This window comes from Acanthochromis polyacanthus, chromosome 13 (genome assembly GCF_021347895.1).
Source record: "Acanthochromis polyacanthus isolate Apoly-LR-REF ecotype Palm Island chromosome 13, KAUST_Apoly_ChrSc, whole genome shotgun sequence".
Classification (NCBI taxonomy): Eukaryota; Metazoa; Chordata; class Actinopteri; family Pomacentridae; genus Acanthochromis; species Acanthochromis polyacanthus.
This window is the reverse complement of record NC_067125.1, coordinates 25,083,970-25,096,455: the sequence shown is the minus strand read 5'-3', so window position 1 is coordinate 25,096,455 and position 12,486 is coordinate 25,083,970. Positions and strand designations below refer to the sequence as shown.

Below are 12,486 nucleotides of genomic sequence, written 5' to 3'. Positions count from 1 at the left end.
TTTTTGTGTAGGTTTAGTGCCATTTTGCGGCAGTTTAGCATCTCTTTGCGGCGATTCAGTCTCTTCTTGGTAGTGTAGCATCTTTTTAAGTGGTTCTGCATCTTGTTGTGGTGGTTTTGCGTCTCTTTATATTGGTTTTGCATTTGAGGGCTCACCATCTATTTGCCCAACAATTATGGCAAAATCTGTATATTTAGTTTGGAGTTTGGAGGTTTTGACCCTTCCTCCAAACTCCCCAGATCTCGATCTGATCAAACATCTGTGAGATGTGCAGGAACAAACCTGCGGATGAAGGTCCTACACAATATCAGGTGGTTTTAATATTTAAAATGCACTAACATTTTTGCACAACACAGATTTAAGCTTTGTGTTTCAACATGTAATGAACTAAAACCGAACAGATGAGCAAACCTTTCGGAAATTATTTTGGAGACAACAGCACGATGTCACTAGCAACACATCTGCAAATGACTTGTGGGTTCACTGCCACCTGTAACATGTGTCTCTGTGAACTTGTAGAATCAGTATCACAGTATGAGTGAGTGCATATAGGATAACTCATCGATGAACTGCTGGCTGACTCGCACTGGACACAAACACTTGACTCACCCAGAGGAAGTCGACTAGATGTTAATGCGGAGTGTAAAGGGATCATAGCCTATGTGTGTTTGTGTGTCTGTGGTTATGATCGTAGCTTCCAGCGCCTGTGGGATCATGAGTGTAGCACTGGGCTGTTTGTAACTCTGATCCTGATGATGCTCGACAAAAAGCTCAGGGCTCAGAGACTCCGTGTTCGAGTGTGTTTCACGAACGTACACACAGAAAGACAACTTCTACAGCTTCTTGTTTCTCTTAATAAATAACGTTCACCTTGCAGAACTGCACATGAAGTTAATTCCAGCTGAATATAAAACAGAGAGAGAATTGTTTATGCAATTAAATAGATACTTGTGCAGTAAAAACACACAAACAAATGACGTTATCTGTTCAGAATTGTTGGAAAAAAACATTGCTGATTGACAATTACTATAACTGCTGCTGTTTACAGTATATTTAAATTCATGCTTGTGAATTTAGAAGAGCATGTGTGTTTACTGCATCACTAATATATAAAATATATCTATGTGCATTGTGGGATAACTACAAAAGATTACATCTCATACTAGAAATTCTGGCCTCTAAGTCAAATATGAATGTCGAGTGGAGGTTGCTGTTACTCAGTTACATGCATACTGAAAGAGTAAAACTTGAATGATGTAAGCTTTTCACACATATAGATGCAGAAAGGCCACATCCTGTTACTTGTAATGATATTCCTGATGTTCTAAAAACAAGCTGTGACTAATGTTTCCAGTATGTATTAAACCCTCTGAACCCAAAGCCTCTTGGTGGGTTTAAGAGGCAAGTTGTGTTTACAAAACTGCCAAAATTACACCATTCATCAGAGCCAAAAACTACAAAAACTTTAAGATTTTCAGCTTTTTAACTCCTCTTGAATTAATCATCTGTGATGTGCTGGGAAACTGAAGCAAATCTGAGCTTAAAATCATAATATTTAATTAAAATAACTTTATTCTACGTGTCTCCCTATAAATAATTTAAAAAAATGAATTTAAAAAAGTGTTTGCTATCACCAAATTCTATGAAAAACAAAAAATTCCGGGCTCCTGAGTGCAATTGGAAAGCCATTAGTGACTCGCCTGTGACTAACAGTTGCTTTACAAAAAATCTGGGACTTTTCAGCTTTTTACACAGACAGAAAGTGTTAAAAACTATTAAAAACCTAAGTACTAAAGCATCTATTGTGTGTAGAGGCACAATTTTTGCAGTAAATTTGAGAAATTTTCTCTGCAAAAATACATAATTTCTGTATATTTTTTTATGATTCATGGCATTAAAACTGTGCTATTCTGCACAAAACACATTTCTTGGTTTTCTCTCCTTCTACTCATGGCTGTGCTGTTTACCACTGAGGTGCAGGACTTTAGATTGCAGTGAAAAATGAGCCCACAGTGAGTAAAAATGTGACAGAAACACCCAGAAACTGCTTGGAGTTCAAAGGGGGAACACACTGGTTACTTATTTTATTGATTATTTCATTGTTCAGTTTATAAAACTGAGAAAAGCAGCTAATTCTGATAATTTAGAAGCTGCAATTAGAGCTTCTTAGTTAGAATAGAACACATCAGCAAACAAACAGAGTGGAACTAAATTATGTTTGTGTGTACGCTACATAACAAATGAAAACTCGTACTTGATGGGCTTCTCTATAGTGCAGTAGGTGGTGAAGGCCTGCAGCTGCTGCTGAACTCCAGTCAGAGAGTTTGCAAACTTCTGGTTGCTGATGACGGCGATGGTCTTTTCTATCCAGTCCAGCAGGTCTGAGGCCAGAGCTTCATAGCGGTTTATTATCTTCTCTGCCTCGATGCAGTTGTCCAGCACCTGGTGGACACAGAGGAAAAGGCATGAAGTTAGGAAAAAGGAGAAATGCATCAGTGAATTTATAGTTTAGTGTTTCCTGTATGTGTTACCTTGCCAACCCTCTTCCCCTCCACAATAAGAGCCTTCATCTTGGAGAAGTAGTGGTAGTAGGAGACCACGTAGGTAATGATGGACTTCTCATCTGGGTTCTCTGTGTTCACATCTGTCAGACGGAAAGCAAAGACGTTAACATCTGCTTGACTTCAGGCAGAATCACACAATGTTGTATCATGTCTTTTTAATATCATCAAAACTATTACATCTAAATTCCGTTCCAGTGGTTGATTTAACTGCTAATTAATCATTTCTGTCATATTTTATGGTGTAGATTTTAGCTCCAAAGCAGTCTAAACCCACAACCCAAGCATAGCCTTACAGTGAATGTTAGACTATTCTGGAAAGCACAAAACTTTAGACCCATTTTTCTCAAAAACTACAGAAATTCGCTTCCAAACCCTTCATTTAAAACAGCCAAAAATGTTGTAAATTTTTAAATATTTGCCATGTAATGGTACTGACTGAAGAATGGTGAATAACTAGCTAAACTGGGATTTTAATGAAAAAGAAATAAAAATCTAACCCAAAAACAATAATGTAATGTCTATGAAAAATCTGTACTTACAAATGGTAATTTGCTCTTTTACGTGTAACTGTAAGATTAAACTACTTTTGATGTATTTAAATCAGAAAACCATGTTAATATTTTGCAAATATTTGCCATTATTTCAAAGAAAAATATAGAAGTTAGGGACTGAAAAATGGTGAATAACTTATTAAACTGTGATTTTAATTTAAAAAAATATAAAAATAGAAAATTTGACCAAAAATATAACTAATATCCAAGTCAAAAATGTGCTTTCACAATTAATTTGTACCTTTGCTATTTTTTGTTCATTTTGACCATAAAATTACACTTTTTTAAAACTGTATATGAATCAGTAAAAGATATTGTAAATTCCCAGATATTTGCATTTATTTAAAAAAGTACAGTCAGGACTGAAAAATGTCAAAGACAAATAAATAAATAAATAAATAAATAAATGAATAAATTAAATTGAACTGTCCGTTTACACATTTTAGTCTTTTGTTGAATTACAGGGAAAGAAATTGAGTAAAATCACAGTAAAAGTATTAGTTTAAACGTTGCCTGGAAAAAAACCAGAGGCCCAAACTGTTAATAATGTCAATGATAATGTCGAAAAGATCAAAAATCTAATTTGTTCTTTGACTGTAAGATTAAACTACTTTTACTGTATTTAAATCAGCAAAACATACTGTTATTAAAGAAAAAATATATTTGGTACAGACTGAAAAATGGTGAATAACTTGCTAAGCTGGTATTGTATAGATTTTGCCGGTTTTGCTAAATTCCCAATACGATCGAATACAATCATTATTTATCTCATTGAATGGAAAAATAACGTTTCCGTCAGAATTATGGATTGTGATGAATGAGGTCTGAATGAATTTCATGTAAACCCTCTCACCCTCTGGGTCCAGGAGTTTGGTGAGGCCCAGGTGCTGTTCGGCGATGTTAAAGGCTTGCTGGAGGTTGTGGGTTGCATTGGACCGAGTGAGTTTGTGGAACTCGATCAGGTCGGGTCTGCAGGAAAAAAGACGGTAAAACAGAATTAGTCATGTGTGCGAGGCCGGAATACTAAAAATACATGTGAGATAAGGCAATAAAATGGAAAATATGGTATACAAAAGGTGCAAACTTGCTGTGATCATGATGAGAACTTGCTAAATGAGCATTTTAAACATGCTAGCATGCCGCTAAGCTGTGTTTTCCTACCGGTGTCGGTGGATGAGGGCGTTGAAGGCGAGGCCGTCTCTCCAGCAGGTGGTGAAGTTCTGGATGTTGACCTCAGGATACCTGCAGCACAGAGGAACGGTTTGCAATTTTAAATTCACACCGAGAATCAAACACTCGGGCTGAAATGATCATGAAATTGTATTTTTATCGTCTGGCTGCTCACCCTGCAGTCTTCATCTGGCACCAGAGCAGCAGAGCATCCTTGGCCGAACGAGTTTCTCGGTTGTCCTCCGTCTCTATTTTGATCACCTGGATCTGAACGGAAACACAAAAAAGCAACAGTTTAGCATTTCTTGGAGACATAGTATGACACATTCTTCACATTTTCTATCTCTAAGAGCAGATATAGACTTAATTTGCTTCATTTTTAGGTACCTGATGCTAATTTTGACGCTAAATATTGACAGTAGCCGCAATTTCAATGGAGCTAAAGCTGGAAATCTGGAAAATCTGATTAGAAAAATATGAAATACAACAGAATTTGCAAATCCAGTGATATGATCTACCCAGAAACAATCAAAGCAAAGGTCAGATTTCCCAAACAGAAAATCCCTCAAACAAGAAGCAGGAAAACAACTAAAGCGACAGGAGCAATATGAGGCGAGGGTTGGAGTGTGAAAACAGAAATCGCTGCGAGTCTCCTGAGAACAACTGATGATAGGTGACAGTGACAGCCATTGGACCAATCACGTCACAGTGACATGATGCGAGGTAATTGGGGACGTGACACCCTGGAATCAGCTGCTGCCGCCTCGTCGGGTTCAACACAAACACACAAAAAGACTCACAAACACAGTGTGTGGAAAGATGTGCAGAAAGAGACGGGCGGCATATGTGCACTGAGAACACAAATAAAACAGATGAGGGTTGAGATTAGACAAAAATTATTTGTCTGTCTCTGCATTTGGAGAGAATCTGGAGTCAAAACTTGATGTTTTTTCAGCAGCAGAGCAGATTTTAGACAAGAGAAAGGCATCAAGAGCTGTAAAAATCTGAATAACAGCACAGAGATTTACCAGTTTAGTTACATTCCAGACAAAATCTAGTAGAATCACAGAAACATTTTGTAAAATGCCACTTCTTACTGTATTTAAACAAGCAAAAACATATTATTTTACAGATTTGTTTTTTGTTTTAAATTTGCTGTTAAAAATGCATTTAATGGATTATAAAGTACAGATTTATTTCCCCGTCTTGTTAAATTACAGATATAATCTAAGAGAATCACAGAAAAATATAGAATCCCCCTGAAAATAATCCAGTAAACATCTGAATATGTAGTAAACACAGAGTAAAAAGCTCCAAACCCTGTAAACAGGAAGTGATGTGGACTCCAGATACAACCAGAGTCTTAATGAAGCTACTGTGTTTGGTTCTGTAAGTACATCATGTCTACCTCCTCCTTTACTCAACGACTCTCTCTCTCTCTTTCTGAACCTGCATTTCTGCCTCTCTCGGCCGGTTTGCAGCGACTGCAGTGGTTCGTTTCGAGCTGCTGACTGAGCAAAGCAAACTCTCACTTTCACCACCGAGGAAGAAGGAAAAACGAGGCGGAGACGAGACGACAGAGAGCAGAAACCTCGACCGGCCTGAGATAATTCTGCATCATATAAATGTTTGGTTAAATTACAGGATTAATACAAGAGTTCAGGTTTGGAATCAAGCCTCAGACTCTCTCTCTCTGGTGTCACAGTTATGGATAAAAAATGACTGTGTAAAAATCAGAAATAATGAAAAATCACTGTAAACTGATGATTAACATTACACTGACAGAAATGGAAATCCCCCATTTGAACAGTAAAACAATAATGATTCCAGCTGCATAAAATAAATATATCTATAAATTAACATTTTTTCTCTTTTTTACATGCAACTACATTAAAATAAAACTCTACTTTGAGAAAGGTTACAAAATTTTAAAATGTAAGGTTTGATTCTTGATGCTGATGTGATTTACAGTGTGGCGTATTATTATTATTATCATTATTATTATTATTAGTTAACTTTACAAGTAAATAATACTTTTTGAAATCTTAGCATTTGTAATTTAACAGGAATGAATCTTCAATAACAGTACATTTATTGTTTTTTATATACAGTTAAAAAAACATTTTGAAAGTTTTTTACTATTTCTAAAATATAATCTTTTGATGTGGACATGGTTTTACAGTTGTTGTTTTTTTACAGTCAACATGTAAACTAATGCCATATTTCTATAATTTCACTAGATAATATCTGTAATGCAACAAACAACAGCTAAAAATGATTGAAATATTACATTAAAATAAATTATTAATACATATTAAATTAATATTTCTCTTTTATTATCTATCTATCGTTTTAATACAAATGAAATATATATAAATTGCTAAAAGGTTAGTGTTAAAAACAGTAAAAAGCTAACAAAAAACATGAATTTCAACAGCAAATCTTCATAAATACAGTTAAAAGTGCAATACATTTTTTGTTTTCTTTTTTCACAGCCAATATTGAAAATGTAAACAAATACTTTTGCTGTAATTTCACTCTTCATTGCCTCTAATTCAACACAAAAGGGAACAAATCTGTAAAACAAAAACACTGTTTAAAAGATGACTGAGATAAAACACTGTAAAATAACAAACTAGTATTTGTAAAAATATAAATTTTTGACCTTTTTTATAGTTTTGTGTAAATTAATGCTTTTTTCTATGATTTTATTTGATCTGTAACAAATAACAGCTAAATAACTTACACTTTTTCAATCCGTAATAATCTATTTTTCCTGATTTAAATACAGTATAACTAGTGTAGTTTTACAGTAAACATTGTAAAAGGACAAATATTGATTTTTGACGTGACAGTTTGCCTGTTTTATATATAAATAATACTTTTTTGTAATATTACTATTTGTTGTTTAACGGGAACAAACCTTCAATTAACAGTGCAGTAAAAAAAAGTTACAGTAGAAAAATATTTTTAAAATTATTTCCACAACAAATCCATATAAATACAGTAAAAAGAAAATAAATTGTCAAACCTTGCTATTGCAAATTGATATTTGTATAATTTTGTTGTAATTTGGCTATTTATTATGTCTAATTTAACACAAAAGGGAAAAATCTGTTTAAAAAAACTGTTTCAAAGATGATTAAGATGCAACTCTGATTTGAGAAAGTTAGCAAAGTCCATGGGAGGTGTGATATTATGCTTGAATAACCATAAATGTGGAAATAAATAACATCTATAAAGACTACAATTTCAACAAACAGCACCTCCCTTCATTCCATTATTTACTCTGAAACCTTCACACAGTAAATTCTTCCTCTCTGTCTCACTGCACAGCCTCACACACACTACAGGTTAATAATTCTGTTAGCAGAGCTGTTAAACGTGTTTCGTGGGAGGCAGCACGGCGATCCAGCGTCCCAGGAGGAGGAACGTCTGAGGCTCTGAATATCGCTGGATCAGCTTCCTGAGCCGAACTGCAGCAGTGGAGCGGAATGAGGAGAAGCCGTGGGCTCCCGCTGTACTTACATGGAGGGAAGTGATCCTGTATCGCTGCTGCTGCTGCTGCTGCTGCCGTGCACGAAGGAGCGTGCACGTGTGTGATGTGTGTGCATGTGAGCGTTGGACTGTAGGTGAGTGGGTGCTGTGAGTCCTTGCAGAAGAGCAGACCAGGAGGCGACGCTGCCTTCAGGCCGCCGAGTGACATTCAGGCTCCATCCGACCAACTCGGCCGTCGCTGCCGTCGCTCGCTGATGACGCTGCAGCTGTGACAGCTTCTCCCCGAACTCAACTGCCGGCAGCTCGGCCGAAATGCTGCTGATTACAGCAACCTTCAGAGAGGCGACTCGCACCAAGGCCTCAGCGCACTTTGGACAAGATCAGATTCAAGCCTCCGATTCCCCGCAGGACGACATCAGACACCAAGAAGTGACGACAGAAATCCTGAAATCTGCAACTCTACAGTTTCATTTATCCAAAGCAACGTACGTCTGAGAGCAGATGCAACACAAGCAAGGATCTAGTCAGGAGAAAACCACCTGGATAAGAACCATAAAACAAGTCCAAGTGTGATAACAGGACCGTGGTGCCTACAGGAAGTACTTTTACAAATGTATTCAAGTGCAAAGGTGTTCAGTGAAGAGCTCTTTAAAGGTCTTTAGTCTGTTCTTAAAGGCAGAGAAGGACTCTGCAATTTGAACAGAGTTTGTTAACTCGTTCTACCACCAGGGAACCACAGAGGAGGAGAGTCTAGCTATCGACCGGTCCTGTTGTGGTGGTTGGATCAGGTGCCTTTTGTTGGTTGAGTGTAGACCTGAAAGTGAGAGTTCTTCTCCTCTGTGGTTCCCTGGTGCTGGAACCAGTTCAAGTCTGTTTTGATCTGCAGAATCCCTCTCAGTCTTTAAGAAAAGACCAAAAACCCAGTGTGATAATAGGATTGTGCTGCCTACAGGAAGTGCAGGAGGTAATTGGAATCTCTTCTTTTTTGTGCTTTTTGCAGTCTATCAAGTGCAAAGGTGTTCAGTGAAGAACTCTTTAAAGGTCTTTAGTCTAACTAGACTCTTCTCTGGAACCACAGAGGAGAAGAGTCAAGCCATCAACCGACCCTAATAAGGTGGTTGAATCAGGCGTCTTTTGTTGGTTGAGCGCAGACCTGAATTAGATCTTTTCCTCTGTGGTCTCCTGGTGCTGGAACCAGTTACTCTCCCTCTCAGTCTTTAAGAAAACACTAAAAACCCTGCATGATAATAGGACTTGATAGCTAGATTCTCCTCCTCTCTGGTTCCTCGGTGGTGGAACAAGTCTCTCTTAGTCTTTAAGAAAAGACAAAAGACCTTTAATGAGCTCTTCACCAAACACTTTTGCACTTGAAAGACTGCAAAAAATTCCTATTTCCTACCGCGCTTCCTATAGACACCACGGTCTTATTATCACACCTGAACTTGTTTTATGGCTCTTATCTAGGTTGTTTTCTCTTGACTCTCTTGATCCTTGCTTGTGTTGTATCTACTCTCAGACGGAAGTTGTTTTGGATCAAAACAAAGTGAAACTGTAGAAACCGTAGAAGAGTTTCGACCTTCAGCCCTGTTGTTGTGGTTCTATCTTGCTGTTGTGGTTCTATCTTGTTGTTGTGGTTCTATCAGGCGCCTTTGGGATTCATTTGGGTTTTCATCACTGCTAAGCTTTAAAACGGTCTCATCTCATTACGTTTCTCAGCAACACGTCATTTGTTTTTACCTGGAAGCGAAGGATGATGGTCCAGATGAGGCCCAGCGTGAGTCGGTGGTTTCCGTCCACGATGTCGTGAGAACCGACGTTCTCCAGGTGAACTCGCTGCTCTTTGAGGAACTGCAGGGCTTTATCCACGTTCTCCAGGCAGTGGATCCGCATACGGCCCCGTGTAGGCCTCGGCTGGGGGAGGAACCACATATTAATTACACTTAGATGACGTTTTTTTTGGAACACTTTTATGTTTAGAGACAGATCTTCTCTCATATCAATGCTCCTCATGGGATATCCAGTTCTAACATCATGACTTCCGTAAAAAACTGTTCCATTTTACAGCTAATTTATACTGCCAACTTTAGTCACAGAAAATTAAAAAAAGATTACAAAATGATTCCAACATGCAAACTTTCTTGGAAAAGCAGTGATTAATGTTACTATATCTGGGGGAAAAAACAAGCTTTATGCAGCACTTTCAATGCTTCCCATCCAGAGACAGCTCAGTTAAACTAGACTACAAACACTACTACCATATTACGCTTTCTATTTATAGTTTAATATGTTTGTGGTAATAATCATATTGTTGCTGATTTAAATACAGTACAAATAATGTATTTGATTGAGGTTATTATTTTTTTGTTTTTACTTTTAGTCACTGCATTTCTAAAGTTATGCCATTTGCTTTTTTTCTGAGAAATATCTGACACAAAAATTTAGTAAATTTTTATTTATAGTAATTTTTATAATCATTTTTATCTTATCTTATCTTAGCATGGAAATTATTACTTTTTGGAATTTAACACAAAAAGAAACTTAAAAAATAACAGAAAATTGTTAAAAAGTGTTTTAAAAAGTAAAAACTTTTTTTTTTAAAAAGAACAATTTTAACAGTAAATCCTAATAATACAGCAAAACTACTTTTCTTTTTTTGTTTTACAGTCAATATCAAATATATAAACGGGTATTTTGTTTTGCAATTTTACTTTTTATTATCTCCAATTTAATAAAAAAGGGAAAAATGAGAGCAAAAGATGAGTTTAAAAGATGATTAAGATGAAACTGTGATTTGAGAATGTCAGAGAAGTGGAAGCACGGTGTGATTTTCTGATGTGTTTGAGTGTTTTCCCACCAGCAGCTCTCCACTGAGGACCTCCAGCAGTCTGGTGAGCATATATCCATCCCTCAGGTCGTTGTACAGGTCCGAGATGCGACAGGAAACTCTGGCCAGATGGGAGTTGACCCACTTAGTGAACGTCTTCTTCTGCACCGCATCCCGCTCATCTGACGGAATGAAAAAAAATACACTTTAAATTGAAGAGAGACGTGATTTCAAGCAAGTACAGATTATTTATGGAAAAGAATACTTTGAAAAAGTAACTTTGATACACAGAGATGAGTTTTCAAGGGTTAAATCAACCACTGAAAGGAGCATAACAGATTGGATAATATTGAAAAATATTAAAGTGATATCTTACATAATAGGTATCAAAAAATTTACTAAATGTAAAAACTGTAAAAAAAAAAAAAAAAGCAAATACCTTGAAAATAATTTTATTTCTAGCTGATATAAATACCGTAAAACTGCATAATTTTATGATCACATCTGTAAATTGTAATTTTGATGTGGACATTGTTTTCAGCTTTTCATTTTATTTTATTTTTTTTTACAATTATTATATAAATGAATAATTTTTATGTCACTAAAAGGATAAAATGAGTGATATTAGTCAGTCTGCCCCCGGGCAGCTGTGGCTACATATGTACAGTAGCTTACCATCACCAGAGTGAGAATGTGTGAGTGAATGAATAATGGATCCATTGTGAAGCGCTTTTAGTGCCCAGAAAAGCACTATATAAATCTAATACATTATTATTATTATTATTATTATTAGATGTGTGGAATGAAAAAACAGTGAGCTAGCATCTTAAAATATTGATCTTTGGGGATTTCTGCCATCATTTCTAAAACTCAAGCTCTCAATAAATCATGAAAAAAGTTTCAAACTATGAAGAATCTTAATCTTTACACAGACACCATGTCCTTCATGTACTAAAACAGCTGCAGATGTGTTTTCAGTGTCTGTCCAGATGTTTCATCGATCGCTGTGACCTCTGACCTGCCAGGGCCTTAATCCTCGAACACTCGAACAGCTTGGAGCTCGTGCACTCCGTCTCCCAGAACCCAGAGCTGATTGGTCGGTTGTTGTTGTTGAGCTGGCGCTGGGCTTCGGCGTTGTCCAGGTCTGGGGAGGCATTAGCCATCGCGCCCGACGCCCTGCAGAAAACACAGAAAGACGGAAAAATCAGGCATCGGATCGTTTGGAGGACGTCATAAAGTCTGTGCTGCCCTAAAAGACACTCTTAAACAAGCACAGGACGGAAAAAGCAGTTCTTCATCCCCAACCTTTACTGTTTAACCCTCATTTATAGACACAAGTTTAAACACTGAAACACACGCAATTACAAAGCATTTTACAGCAGCAAACCTGAAATAAAACCTCTGTGATCAGAGTAAATAAAAGATATATTCTCTCTTTTCAGTGGCTTTATTAGCTAGAAACAGGATGATACATTTGCCTTGTAAATAAATAGTCTCTTTAAAGGAAGTTTTCTGAGATTAAAATCATCAAATATGTTGCAAAACATGTTTAGATAATACAACAATAGCAACTATTTCTACATTTGTCCACTAAGGCTTCATTATTCCAATTCTTGGAGGCTTTGGAACGATTTTCATTTTTTTTTTTTTTTTAAACGTCAAGACGTACATGTTATTAATGGCTTTTAGCTGCTGTAAATGGTCCTAATATTCCTATTTTCTTTTGTATTTATATATTTTTCAATAATTAATTTTTATCTATTTATATTATACAGTTTACTATGCATTTAGATTTTTTTTTAGATTTTTTTTAGAATTTTAGAAATTAATCTTAAAAGTTGCTTTGTTCTATTTTATATTTTTTTAATCCTAAGTTTAA

At 36.3% G+C, this 12,486-nt stretch overlaps 1 protein-coding gene across 3 annotated transcripts in view; it reads right to left on the bottom strand.

Annotated features, from left to right (window-relative positions):
* The window catches only part of LOC110969264 (spectrin beta chain, non-erythrocytic 4), a 127,956-nt gene that overhangs the window by 98,323 nt on the left and 17,147 nt on the right, over nucleotides 1-12,486 (bottom strand). For all 3 annotated transcript variants that reach the window (XM_022219312.2, XM_051957733.1, XM_022219313.2), the window contains exons 2-9: nucleotides 11,626-11,783; nucleotides 10,638-10,789; nucleotides 9,521-9,694; nucleotides 4,461-4,552; nucleotides 4,277-4,357; nucleotides 3,969-4,084; nucleotides 2,532-2,644; nucleotides 2,255-2,442 (exon numbers count right to left, since the gene is read on the bottom strand). In XM_022219312.2, the coding sequence (XP_022075004.2) occupies nucleotides 2,255-2,442; nucleotides 2,532-2,644; nucleotides 3,969-4,084; nucleotides 4,277-4,357; nucleotides 4,461-4,552; nucleotides 9,521-9,694; nucleotides 10,638-10,789; nucleotides 11,626-11,770 (1,061 nt within the window). In that variant the 5' untranslated portion in view covers nucleotides 11,771-11,783. The remainder of the gene's footprint in view (nucleotides 1-2,254; nucleotides 2,443-2,531; nucleotides 2,645-3,968; nucleotides 4,085-4,276; nucleotides 4,358-4,460; nucleotides 4,553-9,520; nucleotides 9,695-10,637; nucleotides 10,790-11,625; nucleotides 11,784-12,486) is intronic.